At 34.3% G+C, this 19,692-nt stretch overlaps 1 protein-coding gene across 15 annotated transcripts in view; it reads left to right on the forward strand.

Annotated features, from left to right (window-relative positions):
• Positions 1-19,692, forward strand: part of LOC143911227 (CUGBP Elav-like family member 2) — a 605,340-nt gene that overhangs the window by 577,136 nt on the left and 8,512 nt on the right. For 3 of the 15 annotated variants that reach the window (XM_077430034.1, XM_077430038.1, XM_077430036.1), the window contains exon 2: positions 6,775-7,045. The exons of 10 other annotated variants lie outside the window; for them this stretch is intronic. In XM_077430034.1, coding sequence (XP_077286160.1) covers positions 6,889-7,045 — 157 coding nt within the window. In that variant the 5' untranslated portion in view covers positions 6,775-6,888. Of the gene's footprint in view, positions 1-6,508; positions 7,046-19,692 lie in introns of those variants that run through there. 2 more of the 15 variants (XM_077430033.1, XM_077430037.1) reach the window with 2 other exon arrangements.

The following is a 19,692-nucleotide window of genomic DNA, read 5'->3' on the forward strand; positions in this document are numbered from 1 at the left end:
CATTTTCGTAGACACTGTGATGGCCTGGTCTTTCCAAGTTTTGCTCAGTTTCGTCATTGGGCTTTCCACCATGTCGATCCGCCTTTTTATTTCAATATCACACCCTCGTACTTGTGTACAACTTCAAGATCGGTATTCATGTATTATATTTGAAATTGGCGTAAGTCCACTTTTCTTCATTTCGAGAAATATCCCAGAGTAAAACATTATATAAAATGGTTTGCGATTTATAATATTTAAAAATACTGATAGCCTGTAATACGTTTGTTCTGCTCTTTCGAGATTGTGAACATATCGAATTAAAAGAGGCGATACCAATTTTAGAATTAAGTTAAACAGAAATAGTGTTTTGGAACTGAAAATTGGACTTTCCAATATAGCGGCTCATATGTTGATTTTTTTATAAAACTATTATACTTTCTGTCATAAAGAATTAACCAAAAAAATGTACTACAATACAATACTCGTACAGTAGTTTATTTAAGATTTCTCTTAGATAGAGAAAAAATGATTTCGTTCATAAAAGTCAATGGAATTCAATTCAATGTAATTTTTGCATGAAATTTACATTTTAGCTATATCAGCAGCTACATATGTACATACATACATATAAATGCAAGTTACATGATGAAAATCTTCTTCCTATTCGCGGACTTTCTAAGTCAAATTCCCATCTTTATAATAGTGTAATATTTCTAAATTTACCATTCGATACAACGTCATATTACACTGTTCAACACGAAAAATGGTTCAGAGACGAGAAATGACTTTTATTATAGATCTATGCCCAGTAAACACGGATCTGTTAATAAAAAATGTGGATTGGCTCGAGATTGGCGCGATTTTTCTATATCTTGGTGTTGTTCGGTCGATGTCTCAAAATTTGTCAATTTTCTGTTCAAAATGAATATTGGAATCTATGTTTGGGTATTATATCTATCATCTGTAGTACTTTTCAGCTTTCAAATCTCTATAAGTAGTCGTCCAGTTCAAATCAAAAGTCAAAAATATGTATTTTCACTTGAGATTTTTTCTCACTGTTAATACTATTTTATATTGAGTATTTTCTATTGAAAAATGTTTATTGGGATAGTGTTCGAACTACACTATTTTTTGTTTTCGTTTAAAAGGGTTAATTGGAAGTCTTAACTATAGGTATATACGAAGAACTTCTTACTTATCAACTTGTAACGAGTCACAAACATACGCACAATAATGACTTACATACATACATTACGGTGTTGTGATATGATTTTAGTTCTGAAACATATTTTGAAGCGTAAAGTGACGTTGTACGTATGTAATGGGCAATAATGAATATTGCAATCAGTCCACATCGCACAATGAACGATTCGTCGAACGAACACGTGAATGTGGCGAATGTGGCCTGGCCGTGCATAATTTGCATGTTCGTCGCATTTCCATAACGTCGATATACAATAACAATAACGACAACACTCTTTTGTCATCTTTACGCATACGCCTCAATAGGAAATTATTATTACTGCTACGGTCGGTTCGCGGTAATTTTTTAAAACGTCTCCAAGACAATGAGACACCACCGCTCGAATAGTTGAGCTTTTTTTACTTCTTATTTATTATCATTTTAACGTGTGTTTGTTTGTACGACTGAGATTCCTCTCTGGTCTGTATCAAACTTAATTTATGTTCGGCAGGAATGCACAAACTTTTCTTTCAGTTTTGAGTAGTATTTAGATAAAAATTCTATTGATAAGTGTTTCAGAGCTAAAATTATATCACAACACCATAATGTATGTAAGTCACTATTGTGCGTATGTTTGTGACTCGTTACAAGTTGATAAGTAAGTAGTTCTTCGTATATACCTATAGTGAAGACTTCCAATTAACCCTTTTAAACGAAAAAAAAAATAGTGTGGCCAGAACACTATCCCAATAAATATGTTTCAATAGAAAAAACTCAATATAAAATAGTATTAACAGTGGAAAAAAATCCCAAGTGAAAATACGGACTTTTGACTTTTGATTTGAACTGGGCGACTACTTAGAGAGATTTGAAAGCTGAAAAGTATTACAAATGAATGATAAAATACCCAACTATAGATTCCAATATTCATTTTAAACAGGAAATTGACAGCTTTTGAGACATCGACCGAACAACACCAAGATATAGAAAAATCTCGCGATTTAAAAAATACATCTCCGAATCTCGAGCCAATCAACATTTTTTATTACCAAATTCGTGTTCATTGGGCATAGATCTATAATAAAAGTCATATCTCGTCTCTGAACCATTTTTCGTGTCGAAAAGTGTTATAGGCAACAGTAGCAATAGGTGAACGGTTTATAAGAGTCGTTTTGCTGTTGGTTTCTATGTATGAATAATGGTTCGGTGATTATCGGTCACAGAGCGCTCGCCCAAAATTCACTAAAATCTCTATAACGGAACATCTGGCAGCCGAAAAGTCCATCATACTAACGATAACTATCATACTAACGAGAACTCGAGTGCCAAATATTCCGTATTCGCGATTTTCATGGCAAAAATTGTCTTTTGGGCGATCGTGATGTGACTAATAATCCAATTACCATGAATAGCACCCGTATGGGCAATCTTCTTGTGGTGTAAAATCGTCCAGTCAAAATCGCTCGGTACATAGCCGCCCCGATATTACGGCGAGCGGTGATAAAACCGCCCCAGAAAAAAGCGTTCGGCGACAAAACCGCGCCAGAATATATGAATAAAAAATTAAAATATCGATTTTGACTTCGACTTCGATTACGTAAGATACGTTTTGGTGACATGTACTGCTGTATAATATGAATAGATCGCGTTGCTGCTGTTTTGGATACGCCACGTATACATTGCGGAACATTCGTATGGCATGTATGTTGCCGATTTGAGCTGTGCTGGTTGAAACGCACTTTAATTAATAATTAATACGTGACGTATTTTAAATTTCAAATTGATGGCAATTATAAAATTACTTTAGGTGTGTTTTTTTTTTCCGTGTAAGAAATTTTGTAACCACAATTTTTGTTGTCATTGAAAAAAATTACCACAAATTGTATATCATTTTGACGAACACAAATGTAAGTAGTTTCTAGAGTTCGTCTTTAAGATTTTAATCGGCAATATATGTATAACGATTATTTTATTTATGATTAGTGAAACATGATTTACTTATTTATTTGTTTTCATAAGTACATCTGTATATGTATGTGCTATATATGTTTAAATGTTTAAACTCGAATTGTACGAGAAATGAGACAGGACTGCCAATTTGATGGAACCGTTTCATTGAAATTAGATAAATTGGCAAACTCTGAAAGGAAACGATTGACCTTGGAGTCACATATCGAAGGTCTGGCCAGCAACACAGCCAGGGATTGAACCCGTGACCACACAATTGAAAGCCTAACATGCTAACCATTGATCTATGCTGCTGCTGATTATATTAAAGTGTAGTGCAAAAGGCACTTCAAATGAATGCAGTTAAGGCAAGAGTGTGCTTTCACAGCTAACTTATTTATTTAAAATGCACTCGTGTCATCTCATGCGGCTCCCGGACCGCAGCTTCCGCGGCCCTGACGCACTTGTACATGAATATAATTAAATTATCGATTTTTCTATACGCGTAACCGCACATATGCAAGTTCGTGTATGTAACGCACATTTTCTCGCGTTTCTTAAGTTCACACCGCAGACTTTGAACCGCAAATCACATTTACGCAATCGCGATGTCTCCAACATTGCACTAAACCAGCCAGGAGTGTCCAACCGATTTTTTTCGACATTCAAGCGTGTAATTCCCGTTCGTTTCCGGTTGCCGGCTATTTCGTTCCAAGAAGAAATAATTTTTTTCAAACAAAGAAGAAAAAAATCTGCAAATTAGTTCAGAGGTGTGTAGGCGAACCCAACGCCTACGCAGGTGTTCCGGAAAAAGAGAGAAAATGTGAAAAATCAATCCAAGGCTGATCCATTTTCAAGTCGTATTTGTTTCGCTGTATCGCTTCTGTTCAATTTGCAACGCGGCGTGTTTCTTCAGTTTGCGCGTTTTAGCATCTCCCGTTGTATGAATCTCGTTAGAACATCAGTGACAACTAGTTTAGCACGTTGTCTTTGTGTCTCTTTGAAATACCTGACAAGTGGTATCTTTAATTAGCGACCAATCACTTTGTGTCGTCAACGGTCATTACGTAAATCCTGACCGTTCGAATCGGGCACGTTCGCGTGCACACAATTGCACATGCATTGTGCAAAAAATGATCGATGGTGAAAATCTGTGATTTTTGTGATAAAATGTTCAAAACACCTTACCAACTGTCAAACAAGTTGTCTTCTATCTCCCTTCTTCGCGTACGCTAGACAAGATTTTCGTTTTATTACATGTGTGTGTATATACGATTGGAAATATTTTGATCTTGTCATTTCGTACATCGCACGCTTTTATAATATATGTCACAAAAGCGTTTGTGCAAGCCAAAAATTCGCATTTATTTATATGAAGTGTGAGAAAAGAATTCGTACAAAGTGAAATCGTAAAAATATCGTCCCATATCTCATTCGATACATAATGGTTTATACATACATACATACATACTATACTTTATGATGATTGTTTGATTTTATCTAAAGCAAGGGCACTACAATGTGGTATGTAAAAAGCAACATATAGAATGCAATGACTTCATTGCTTTGTATTTATGTACATAGATGCATACATAACTTCTTACCGAATGATCATATATCTCGCAAATTGTAATAAGTCTTGCCCCATACTGCGTTTCTTTAAAAAAAATGTCTCATTAATTATTTATAGATGTGGAACTAATTTTTCTTTCATTTTGGTTCGACGTGTTTTAATTTTTTTTTATTATTTTAATTGTGGAACATAACCAGACGTATGTTATGTACTATTTATTCATTCGGTCTTGCTCATTTTATTTCGTATTATTTTAAACTGCTACCACAGTGTGCACATTAAACTACACCTTGGTTTCAAACTCTAGTAGTGATTTAAGAGGCTATACAATAATTCAGCATTAAATCAGATATATGTATACATTCCACTATTGCACAAAGCGTATTTATATCATTCAGAACTGCACGGCTTCATCCCGCACAGCAGTGCACGGAAAAGATTATTCTATTCATACTATACAGAAGCATACGATTCGGCACGTTCAGACTTGTTTCGGCCGAGTGCAAGGCAAAATTGACCTACGTATACAGTACGGAGTGCGACGATACGGCGCAATACTGCTTGCGTTGTATCATCGAGTCAATTTAGTCACAATATGACGTTTCCGAATATATTCTTACGAGCATGCGTACTTTCGAAAGTACGCATGCGCATATATTTCTACAGTGGCCGTAGAAAACCGGTTCTGTGATGTGTACTACTGTATAATTCGAATAGATCGTGTCAGCTACTGCTGTTACGTACATATTACGGAACATATGAATGTGTCCATATAGAATGTACTAATGAATAAGTTGCCGGTCTGTGGTTTGTCAGTATAAACTGACCTTTTGGGTCTATTCATACTACCATATAATAATTGCACGTAACCAAAAGTAAAAAAGTATTCTTTGGTAAATTTTGTATGCCGCATTCGTGTCTAACGTTGCGTGGACTTAATAGTAATTAACAACAGTAGCCGACAAAATCTATTCATACTATGCAGCAGTACGAGTCACCGTAAAACCGATTGTCAATATTTACGCAAGACGTGACGTTATAGTGCGCAAGCGCATATGAATATTTTCAGAAACATCTTATTGTTAAAATAATTACACGCAAGCAATATTGCACCGTATCGTCACGCTCTCTAATGTATATGTAAGCTGATTTTGCCTAGCATTCGGCAAAAACTTGTCTGAGCGTGCATTACTGTATAGTATGTATAGAAGTAGTCTTTTCCGTGCACTGCCGTGTCGGGCTGTTACTTTGCAGTGCTGGATAGTATGAATAGACCTGCATGCGGAAATTCTACGTATATTTTATATTATTTTAATAAATTAATTTAACTATAATTATGCAATATCATTTTTTTTCTAAAAATTATATATAATTTAGTCTATTATAGAAAAAATATATAAAAATGAGTCAATATTCCATAAATGCATACTTTCTTACTATTTCTTTCAATGTGAAGAAAAAAACTATTTTAATTACATTAAAGCTTCCGATTAGTATTGAACGCTAATTTTCCGTGTCATATATAAGTTTTGTAACAGCGATGGAAAAACTTTCTTTCATTTTATAATATTTTTCACTAATGGGACACGTCGTGCCGTGCCTGTCCGACGATTTGTCACTTCTATCGTGAAAATCGCAGTTTTCAGGTCAATACCAAAGTACAATTTGATATATATGCTTTCTAGAAATATTCCAGTCTATTTATACGCGCCTATTTGTGCAAAACAATGTATATATTTGTTATAAGCATACCGAAACCGCAAAACAGAATGAACTTTCCCCACTACCTTTCATTGATATTTTATTTATGACCAAAGAACGACACACAACACTACATATTTCAATCAACGTACCACTTTATGATCATTGTACTTGTAGTTTATGCCAATCTAATTATTTATCGATTGAAATTAATTGTACGGTCTTCATAGAGACGCAGGTGAGATTTCCCGACGTCTAAAGAAAAGCGTCGTCTATTTATTTGCACGTCGCGCGAAATATTTCCACACTTTTCCACACGAGCGCGGCGCGTCGTCGGATACGCACGTGCGCATGAGCATCTCTCTACTACTGTCAAAATAATTCACAGGTGATTAAATCGGATCGGTATCAGTGATATTTAAATATTGAAATTCAGTGCTCGAACGAACGTTTCGCGGTGTAAAGATAATTTTAAAGAGTGGTGTGCGATGGCAATACGCTGATGGTGCGCGATGGTGACATGGCCATGAAGAACCGAGTGAAGCAGCAGCAGCATCAGCAGCAAAATGGCTCCAATAGTCCTCCAGGAAGTCAATATCCTGCCATCAGTGCGGCCTATTGGCTGCCGGCTCCGAATCCCACGCCGTACTTATTACCAGGTATTGAAGATTCATCCTTAACGACATGGGATTGATATTTCTATCTGCCTTTAAGTATATTATATTAAATTTGAATTAATTTTAAAATATCCTTTGCTTGGAATTGTGATCAATGTGTGCCTTTTCATTCAGCGCGCCCGTTCAGGTAAACAGTGCACAGGTGATAATTCGCAAACGACCGTGTTGTATCTACGCAGTGTTGATTTTTAAATAGAGGGGATTTTCTTGAATTGAAATAAATACTTGCTGTATTAGTATAATACGTTTCTTATTCGAGAAATATTATTTTTAAATTTTAAAACTGATTCAAATATCGATATACATACATACATAATGCTTGAATTTGTATGAACAATGTTTCGAGGAAATTTCATACGTATTTACTATCTTAACGGTCAAATTATTTATCGTAAACCTGTGTTAAAATGTTATTGTAATGATATTTATTTGTATGGAGTATGTCGGCTTTCCGTTTATCTCATCTTTGTAATAAGTTAATTAGATGGAAATTTGCATCAAATTGTATGACTGGATTCTTCTGTTTGAGTCTTATCTGTCCAGAGAGAAACATCAAATACAAGCGTGTATTTTTTTAAATTAAAATACGAATATGTGTGTGTCAGTGGCGTGTCGTGACTTTTAAAACAGGGAACTAAGTATAGACAGAAAATTTTTGAATTATAATAATCTGTCTTGAAGTGATGATTGCAATTTTTCATTTTTGTGCTAAGAAAAATATTCTAAATAGCTTTAATATCTTTCCAAATTACATTAAGTTAATCTTCAAAGGTTATTCTTCTGAATAATTTTTCGAACAATCGATCGAGAATTCAACATTCCAAAGCCTCGTTATTTGTTTTCGCGACCCTTGCCACATTTGTAATCAAGAAGCTGCGTGTAAATATGCGTTATTTTAACAAAAAAATTGTTCAGAACGATGTATGATAGTCACAAATCAGAATATCCTTAGTGAAAATTCCATAAATGCTTGAAGAGAAATTAAATCGAAAAATGTTTTGTCTTCGACGCAATATAAAAATTCACATGTACCGAAAAAGGAGGAATTGAGACGACGAACCGTGCAAGCGAATGATCCGGTGGACCATACCATAACAATCCACCATCACTATCAATTAGAAGGGCCGATTTCAATTTCTGAACTTCGCCTTTCCGAGTAAACAATATCAATATGGACAACTATTTGAATTTGTTGTAATTGAATTGTTGATATTTTTCAATTTTAGGTGACTAGTCTAGTCCTTCTAGTCCAATAACGGTACGCCACTGTCATTAAACAAATTAAAAGTGAATATTTTATATGTGAAATGAAAAGTAAATATTATTCAATTTTATTTCAGTTAAAATGCGATACATATATATGCTTTTTTTATTTTAAGTCCAAATTAAAGGTCAGTGCGGTTTTCAATCAGATTATATTTTACATCATTCAAAACTTTGAGGGATATTGAGATAGATTGATAAAAGTTTTATAAACAGAACCGCATGCGGCTCGGAAACCCCCGATTTATAAATATACCGTTTTGGAACTAAATAATTACTCAAATTTGACATTTTCATTATTATAACAGAATTTAAGCTTTATAATAAAACTACCTACTTAACAATTCTTACACAATTTGTGAACAATCGATTGCATTTTTTTATCTAAAGCATTATTGTTTTTATGTGCATTTCTAATCAATTATTTTTATCGACTTGTAAACATTGACGTTCAATATTGAATCCAATCTAAATTCAATTTTCAATACAGAATTATTGACCAACGAGGTAGATATATGTATGTATTTTTAATTCAATATCTACGCTTTGTTTGAAAACGTTATATCATAATACCTACATCAAATTCGAGTCGAACTTTACCCTGTGTATTACAAATGTATTTTTCTACGATAGATTTATTTGTCTTCTTAATTATTCCTGTGACTGTTTCTTTTGATCGTTCCGTTGAATTTACTTTTCTTTTTAAATCCGACGTATACATATGCGTTCACGAGAGCCCTATTAGCGTTTTTAATTGGGAAGAAACATCGCTACTTTCATGCAGCTTAACTCTCAAAACATAATAATAAACTTATTATTTTAATTTTTCCAAGGAATGCAGCTTCCGTCGATTCGTACGCATCGAGTGCATTCACTTTCTATCTCATCTTCGTAATAATTCAAAGCGAAATTTGCATCAAAGTGCAACAGCCGCTCATAAGTGGATTCCGCAGATTCAATTCGTGCCGTATGAATATGATTTTTTTTTAATTATTCAATTTACATACGACTGTCGTTAAGTGACGAATTTAATGCAAATATTCTCTTATTCATATGCACTTTCGATTTGATTCTTATCTTAAATCTACAGTGGACTTTTGACTGTCATTCTTCTAGCACAAAGCATCGATTATGTGTTGGTAATTATCGTACATAAAACATTCATTTCCTGTAAATTTTAGATAGAAAATTGTACATCGGAACGTATATAATAACTCCAAATGATCCAACATTAATATAAAAAATCCTTATAAATAGTGCCTAAAAACTTTGACTCAAATTTTCGACTGTCAAAATCCATGATTTCTACTACAATATTTTATTAACTTTAAAATCAGTTGATAAAAAACGATTTTTTTTTGCATTAGTTGTACCCAAGACAATTTAAAAGGGTACAAGAAAGGCCACAGATGAAATGAGTAATAGAAAAATGTGTGGGGTTAGATAGATTAATGCTGCTCAGATCAGAAACAAATGGAAACTTTTTGGAAAGGCCTTCGTACATATGTAAATAGATAGTAGATGATGATATTGTAATTCATTTCCAAAACAACTCGTTGAAGTATCAACGAGTACAGCTTCAGTTATTAATAAAGAATGTAATATTCTATAATCATGCATACATAAATAGTGTCTTTTACAGCGAGATCTGGTATTTTTCTATAGTAAAAAGTTTTTTTTTTTGTGAAACACCGCCTACATAGTAATGTGATATGAGCCATATGTCATTCGAACGTTTATAAAGCACATTTCACATCGTTGTAATCTATCAGCGGTATCACTTTTCAGCCATTTGGCAAAGATCAAATTGTCGTAAAAACAATGTCGCATGCGCTTTTTACGACTGTGTATTCTCATAATAATTGCAAATTTCAGCACACATACTATTCACCTAGCTACATTATTTTTTGTATCGGCATAATACGGCGAAGAGAGAGTAGCTAGAAATTTTTTCACGTATGGGAAGCATTAGTGATTTACGTGACGTGAATCGTTGACATTGCTGTGACAAGCGCACATTTAGAGAGTGCATCTTTGCGTATCGTTTCGAGCTATTGCAGCTCGACGGTGTGCAAGAGCGACTGCAACTGCAACTGCAAACGCCTCTCCTTTTCCATTTCATTTGGCGTTGCCCAAGCATAAATGCATGCGGTTTGCATTCGCTGGAAATGGGCGTCGACACGCTTCCGCTGCAACGAAGCTCTTCAAAACACTATGCAATTTACATAAGCACTGCTGGAGTACCTGCAAGATTTTGTGCAACACTGTAAACTTGACCTGGTATATATTATATGTACATATGAAAATTTTCAATGATCAAAGGTGAGGAAAAAATGAACCATGGAATGACACTATTTAACACGATTGTATATGTACAAAAAATATAACCTAGATATATGATTGTCAAGGATCAAAGAATCTTCTGTACACTACATAATTGTGAAAGATTGAAATCAACTGAAAAGTACGAAAATCCAAAGATGAAAGATACATAGATATTTATTTAAGCTGCTTTTAAAGATCATTGAAGTTGACTTAAAACCCTCAATATGAGTCCTCTCACAATGAATATAGTCTGAAAGACGATTCAGTTAGGAGGACTATACCTTAGGAGGACTATATCTCCTAAGGTATAGTTCAGTTCAGGTTAAGAGGACTATACCTTAAAAATGCTAGCACGCCTTTCTATGCCATCGCGATCCTTGCTAAAAACTCACATCTTGGAATGTTTTCGGTGATATTTTATCCTTGTATTGACATAGGTTTGACAATGATCGATACCGACGATTCCCATATAGGAGAAACTTTCGAAATAATAAGATTTATTTTTTTAAAACAGATTCATACAGTATTACAATGTTTTTTCATAATATTGACTCCAAAAAAGTTTTGTATATATTTTGTTATCCATTATGTATTAACCTCAACCTTACATAGGTTGCCCGAAGTGACATATATTGTCAAACTTTTGTACATAAGTATCAAATACTATCATTACACATAATGATTAAACCCAAAACATGAATTAAGAACACTGTGTGACAAACTGCGGAAGCCGCTATAGCAGTTCTATCATTTGTAGATGTTCCTATTCCTAATTTATCGAGCAAAACTAAAGAGTTGATTGCAGTCCGTCTCGATAGTGCTACTGCTTTACTCAAATTCAACCAGGAAGGTCAACTGTCCCGACATTACAATGACATGAAGACACTCCTATAATAGTTAGAGTCTACCTAGGCGTGCCGTGGCGTACTTACGAATGTGTTCGTACCATTGAGAGTATGATCTATTTATTCAAGAAGCCGACGGCTAAGTTGTAAATAATTAGAATGGTTGTTTATGTGCTGGGTGAATATTGAGTATGAATTTAAGGGACGAACTTATTCACACGAATCAATTACCCCTTTCCGAGTCTATTGTACAGTTTTTTCCTCTTTATTCAAGTACTTGAAATAATCAACATAAGCAGTGATAGCGGTTGTAAATGGACGAGGAAAGTTTTAAAATCAAATCTGAAAGGATGTGTGTATAGGTAGAATGTAGAATGTATGTAGAAGATAGTAAAACAGACAAAATTGACATTGATCATCCAGCATTGGATGGTGAAAAATTTGATGTTGATCGCCATATTTTACGACAAGATGCATTATTTCTCAAATAGATTATAAATCGTACTATGCACGTGTGCATATAAACAAAAAAATGTTAACAAACTCTGGTTTTTGAGAGACTATGCCCATGTGATATTATTTGAATAAATCATGGACACTAAGCGTACGTGCGCACGTATCTTCTCCGTCACACTCATAAATTCATTCTAATGTTCCGTTGAATTATTGTCTCGAAAGTTCTCCTTTTTTATTATTATTTTCATCTGAAAAAAACATACCACAATTTCAGGTAGGTCATGCACGACACTCTATTATTAGCGACATCTTACCAAACTGACACGTTTCCACGAATCACTTATACATATATATATTTATTATTTATTATTTAAGTTTCCGAAGCACATAAACATACAATAATACAGATTAAGCCCCAACTATTTTAAGTCAAACAATTGTGTGTGTGTGTGTTTTATTATGATTACATTGACGGAATAATGTATGTATAGGTATAGTGCATTTTTACGAAATGCATATGCGAACAATGGCGATTGTGAATGCACGTGCTTTGTTTTTCATTTCTTATCATTTCAATGCTATTTTATAATATGCAATGGTTTTATCGACATTTCTCATTCAATTACAGAACGCTTTTCTTATCGATTCAAAGGAATTATGATGAACTATTTGCTCATTTCGTGCATTATATTGTGTTATATTCGTGTCAACAGGGGCGGCTCGTGACCTTAAAAATAGGTGGGGCAAGAGGAAGCTAAAGTCACATATGTGATTGACAATTTAAGCATACCTTGCAAAATATAGTTGAAATGTCGAGAAACATTGACGGTGTTGTGTATTTTTCGAATCGTATGGTTTATTCTGCCCCTAAGATAGCTTTAGGGCAAAATCACACAGGAAGGAACGCGGCACGTGGTTTTTTTTAGATACTTTTAAACATGCGAAAAAAATGTGGCATGCCTTGCACATATTCATGACACGCCCAGCACACACCGTCCCAAAATCACCCCCTGGAGTATTTTCGGTAAAATGTTATCCTTGTATTTATCCTTGCTTGACAGTGATCGATAACTGTGTATCCCATATTTGAAGAAATGTAGGAGAACCCCCACAGCGGGGGTCAAGCACACGACGTGCCGTTCGTCCCTGTGTGATTTCGCCCTTACGCAGCCAACTAACAGCAATCCTCTATATACGGAAATACAGATCATTTTTTTTATCTTAAGACCGGTGTGACGCTTTGGACAACCCGTCAGGTCACACCGGTCATTTTATTGTTGTTGTTATTATTTTTAAATAATAATAAATTAAATAAATAAATCTTCCTCGACTTATTGTCTACATACTACACACAGTACCACTCGCAAGTGCCTGCATAGCAGGCAAACCGAAGCTGGCAACCACGGGATCACGGCAGATAAACGATTGCTTCAGAGTGAATTACAAAATGGTTGTACTCACTACGTGGTGAGCGGTATGAAGAAACACAAGTTGACTCATCAACAATATACAAATACAGTGCCGCCCTTACGTGTCAACGTCGAAGGGATATTAAAAAAAACAAATTGGGCAAGAAAAAACGATTAATTTTTACTTTTGATTGAAAGATTTGTTCTAAAATATATCATTATGTATATATGTATATATTTTTTTTTATTTCATAGAACATGAAAACTCCCCTTTACAGATCGCTCAAAAGTGCTTATAAAAATACAATATAATCAATATACATAAGCATTTCATTCAATGCAAAATCATACAACGATCCAAAGTGACATATATGTATGGAGAAATGATTGCAGCATTTTATAATCGAATTGGCGAACCTTGAGACGCTGAATAACTTGAGATTAGCAAGAGAAATAGGAAAGGAGATGACAATTTTACATGAACCGTTTCAATGAAAATGAAAAATTGGCAAACTCTGGTAAGAAACGATCGAGCTGGAGGCACAAACCAAGATCTGGCCAACAGCGGAACTCTAGTGGGACTCGAACCCGTGACCACTCTGGTCGAAAGCTATAATATGCTAACCACTAGTCAACGCTGCTGGTTATAATTATAATTGTATCATGTATTAAATTCAATTGTTTGAATTATTGAATGTTGTGAAAAAAACCACATGTTGAACAAGGTCGAATCTAAACCGGGGTAATGAGCAAGCAGCTCTGAAGACTTCACTCTCTCGCACGATTTACTCGTTTAAATTATATTATATTGCTGAAAACCAAGTGACGAAATTTATATAACGCTAGCTGGGGGGGGGTCGATTGTCGTGAATTATCTGAAAAAGCGCGTTTTAAGTCTGATTAATAGAGTGCTCGAGTGATTTCGCGGTTTTTTCGACGCGTTGTTTTCTCGGCGAGCTTTAAGTTTTCCCCTCGTAAAGTGCGCTTTTATAAGACGCCTTAAGGAAAAATGAAAGAAAAGCAAACACACCCATACACACACACACACACACACACACTTGTGCGTAAACGACAAAAGCGTTTTGGATAACGGCCAGCCAAATTACTCGGCGAAAACTAACGGTTGTCATGTAAAACGACCGTAAAATACAATGCTGAAAATTCAACTGTCGATTCATCGTGTTTCCAATGATTTTTCTGCATTTTTTCCGATCGTTTGTTTATCTTTTCGGGGGGGAGGGAGGTTTACTTTGAAACGTTCCCTCGAACGTGTGTGTCGTCGGCTAAAATTTCATCCGTTGATTTTTGGCTCAGTTTCTGAAAACTTAATGCGAACATGTCATGCGAATGATTCGTTTTTTGTTTTTTTTTTATTCCAACTTCTTCGTGTTGATTTATGCGTATATAATTATGATGTTTCCATTTGAAAATGTAAATAAACGTCCACCCTGTAAATTTAACCGGATTAATAACGTAATAACTTATGCTTCCTTTTGTTCCAACAGTTTCGTCCCGATAAATCTTCGTTGCGTTTGCATACTGTGTCTTAACGTTGCATATATCTTCTAATTTTGAAAATTGTGTTTACGTTCAACATAATGAATTTGTGGCCTGTGTTTCTGAATATGCATCTCGGACGATCAATCAAGCGAAAGGTGTCTTAAAAACTAACGAAAACATCGGTGATTCTACATTGAAACGATTTTGTAGCCAGATTACATGGATTTATGTTGTCTAAAATTTAGCCACAATGTATGTATACTGCACTGCTAGACCTATTGCATACCAGTACATATACATATAGGTCGTGGGTTCAAGATCTTGTGGTTATTAAAACAAAGATCCATCGCCTCTTCTTAGAAGTTAACCGATTTTCATAGGTTAATTGTTATGACGGATCCAATAAATTAGTTTCCTCCTCCTCAGTTTGTCGTAAATTCGAGTTATTATTAGCATTTCGAATTTATAAAATGAATTGAATCTTATAAAATGCTACCTAGATACTGTATTTCTCGCAAATTTTCTGTGTATCAAAAAAAATGATTTTCCATGGACGTCTCTATTGTAAAACATCATATCAACCGGTACAATGAAAATTGAAAGAAAACTTTCAAAGGGTTTCGTTAATGAACATACTAGTTTGTTCTTACACGAACGAATCTGGCCAGTTATAGTGTACACAAAAGAACAAATTGACAAACGATCTACATATATATACAAATACACAAACCATTAGGCATAAGTTTAAGTATTCTCAATTGTTAGTCCCATCTTATTTGTATTACTTACAATAATATTATTAATATGGCAATATTTTTAATATTAGTGAAATATAGCAACATTGTAACGCGGTTTCCAAATGATTTCAAATACTTGAAGTTTTAACATCTCAAAGATTATGACAGCTAAATGTTTCATACGACACATTGTGAGTCTATTTGAAGATAGCTTTTGACTGTTAGCATTTAAAATAAAAATAATAGTTCATGTATGAACAAACGAGTGTGTTCATAAACGAACCGGAGTGAACACGGACTGAAACACATACATATATACATCATATCATACCTAACTTATATTGAAAATAATTTGTGACTTATTATAATGTACATATGTATATAATAAGTCACAAGCCTCAAGAAAAAGATATTCGATCAATGCGTTTCCTCAGTGATGACGTATGGATGTGAAACTCGGACATTAAACGCCATGATGCTACACAAATTCCACTGCACTCAAAGAAGTATGGAACGCTGTATGCTCCCCATAACGAGGAAAGACAGGAAGCGGAATACGTGGCTAGTGAACATAGTAGATAGAGTAAAGTGATTGAAATGGCAAAGGTTGGACCACTTGGCTAGAAGAATGGACGAAAGGAGTGCTAGAATGGTACCCGAGAGAATGTAAAAGGATAAAAGGAATACTGCAGAGAAGATGGGTGTACGAAATTAGGAAAATGTGTGGGATGAGATGGATGAGAGTTGCTCAAAACAGAGACGAGTGCAAGCATGTTGGAGAAGCCTTCGTCCAGCAGTGAATGGTCACGAATCGTATCTGCGATCTATAATTTCATTTAAATCTACATATTTTCATTTCATAATAATAGTATATTTTGTACAACATAAATAGCACTAATAGTCGATGATGCTTGTTTATTGCCTTAATAACTTATATGATTAATGTTGTTAACAAGGTTGCTGCAGTGTGTATAAGTATATATATATATATATATATTTTCAATTGTATATAATATATCATTATATTAAATCAAATCATATAAACGTTTATATATATATATATATACATATAAGCAGATTTATATACATATGTGCACGTGTAATTTGATTAGGCCTAGCATATACGAGTATCTCGTAACAAATTTCTCGATATTTAACTATTGCACGCTTTGAACGAGATGTGTGTTGAAACTGGATCACGACCACCCAAAACAATAGAGGAAGTGATGGTGTCTGTATTGTTTTTTCAGCTGAGTTTCAGCCGAGCTTTCCAATGTAATTTTCCGACAGATAAAATCTGACGTCTACAACGACTACCCCGTTTTCGTTGTATGCCGTAAATTTTTCTTTTTTCACAGCTTCGTCTCAGCCGACCGCCAGATATTGGCACGATATTGTCACCGAGGCGCTACAAAAACAATTCATCAAAAATATCAAACACAAATAAAAACATAAAACAAAACGCAAACTCGAAAGGACGAAATGAAACGTATTGTATATTATATTTATAGCGTGCTGAAAACGGACGCGACCAATTGATTTGTACGGTCTGTGAGACCCAGTTATGTACTAACACTAACGAGACCATATTACATACATAAAATCAAGAACTAATCTTTATAAATTCTATCGGAAGCTGTCGCGATGATGTCTAGAACTCCATTGCGTTTCATTCATTCAGTTTGGAGGCCACTCCTACTTCATAACCTCACTCTATTATCATATGAAGTTATGAAAACACTCCCACATAGTGACGTGGGTGGTACATTTGCCTTCCCATCTCGCTCACTCTATATTGTTTGTTTTGTTTAACAATCCATTTTTTTTTTTTATTATCTAAGTATGAGTCTTTGCGACGGCTTCAGTCTACATCTTAAAATAAATTGAGATAAAAAAAACAGCTCATTCTACATACAATCATTAGAAAACAGTATTAAGGTTTGTTCATCTTTAGTACATTATATATGGACACATTCGTACGTTCTGTAATATGTCCGTGACAACCGACACAGTCTATTCATATAATACAGCAGTACATGTCACCGAAACGTATCGAGCAGAAACGGTTTTATTTGTCCACTGTGGAAATATTCACATATAACGTGACGTCATAGTGGCGAGTGCACGCAAACTAACGAAAGTATGTTCTGTAATATATATATGTAAGCGGATTTTGCGTTGCACTCCGCCAAAACAAGTCTGAACGTGCCGAAACGTACGCTGCTTTATAGTATGAATAGAAGTAGTCTTTTCCGTGCACTGCTATGCCGGGCTATTGACGTGCTATATGTTAGATAATATAAATAGACTTTTTATAAAACAGTACATATCAAGCGGAACCGGTTTTCTTTGGACACTGTGGAAATATTCACGCATTACGTGACGTCATAGTTACGAGTGCACGCGTACTAATGAAAGTGCGCATGCGCATGTGAATATTTTCTAAAACGTCATATTGTGACAATATTGGCTGACGATATGACGCAAGCTATATTGCGCCGTATCGTCACGGTGTGTAATGTATATGTAAGCCGATTTTGCCTTGCACTCGGCCAAAATAAATCTGAACGTGCCGAAACGTATGCTACTGTATATTATGGATAGAAGTATTATTTCCCGTGTAGTGTTGTGCCGAGGTGTTGACGTGCAGTGCTGGATAATATAAACGGACCTTTAAAAGTGTTAGAAGGATTGAGAAGAATTGAAATATCACAGATTTGATTACTGAATTGCTTGACGATTGCAACAAATACATATGTATATAGAAGGTCATTGAAAGTCATAATATGTGTGTGTATGTTTGTTTCAAAGAATAAATATGATAAGAGAATAATCTTATTATGAAAAATAAATAAATTTAAAACAATATATGTATACATACATACATACATACTTCAAAGCGTATATACAGAAAAATACAGAAACCAGGAAAAGTCATTCAGAATTTACAAATCAATAATTTACCACTTTGTCTAATCAAATAGCACATACAAATAAATACATAGATGTTTGTTTCGTACTCTTCAAATTCCGATTTTGAAGGAATTCAAATCAAAATTAAATGAAACCATCTACCAGAAAAATGTTCTCCACATTTCGAAACGCCGAACAGTAAGACATCTTCAAGTCACGAACAATTAACACTGTTCGCACTTGTAAGAACGTATTACACGAAGGTTGTATGTATGTACGTGCATACATATGTACATTTCGAAACCGGTCATATTTTAATGTATACAGCTTCTCAAACTGATGTACCACATCGTCGCGTGACAGTTGTCGTTGCATTTTCAATAAACACCGTATATACGTATATATTAATTGGGCCATCCCGAAAAACCATTACAGATAGAGTCGTGTATTCAAAAATATATACATACATATACAGGTTAAAACTGTACTTCTCAATTAGTACACACGTCGACTTACATATTTAATATTCGTATGATAAGCAAGTTGGCCTTTGTATGTGCACATCTACTTAACACTTTGCACACTTTTTTTTTTTGTAAATTGAACAAATAAAAACTCCAAGTCGCCATTGGTGCGTTTTACAAATGCGTATATGTATGTAAGTACCAAAAATATGTCTATAACAGTAAATTTTTAAATGTCAGCGTTTTAAATATTCCTTACTATTATTTTTGGATGTAATTTCAATATCAGTACCACATCGATGACACATATTTTTTTCAAATATGTATTTTTTATCTCATTGATGATGTAATTGAAGAATACACATGTTCAAACAACACATTTTTTTTGTTTTGAACAAAACTAACTTGAAGAATTTTCCATTTACATATATTTTAATTTATATCAATATTATTTTCAATGTGGTTTATTTACCGTTTTTTTAAACATATGTTTACATTTAAAAATAAATAAAAACCTCATAATATTAAAGTGCATGTAATTTTTATTAGCAATATATTATTCACAAGACTGTGCTTTATAAATATTCAACGAAAAATCTTGTTTTTTGGAAAACGTTCAATTATAATTATTAACTACTAGTTGTTGCTCAGGTGGGTAAAAGTTCAAAAAAATAACTAAAAAGTGAAATTTTTCTAAAATATTTTATACTAGTGTTT

Source organism: Arctopsyche grandis, chromosome 4 (genome assembly GCF_051622035.1).
Source record: "Arctopsyche grandis isolate Sample6627 chromosome 4, ASM5162203v2, whole genome shotgun sequence".
Lineage (NCBI taxonomy): Eukaryota > Metazoa > Arthropoda > Insecta > Trichoptera > Hydropsychidae > Arctopsyche > Arctopsyche grandis.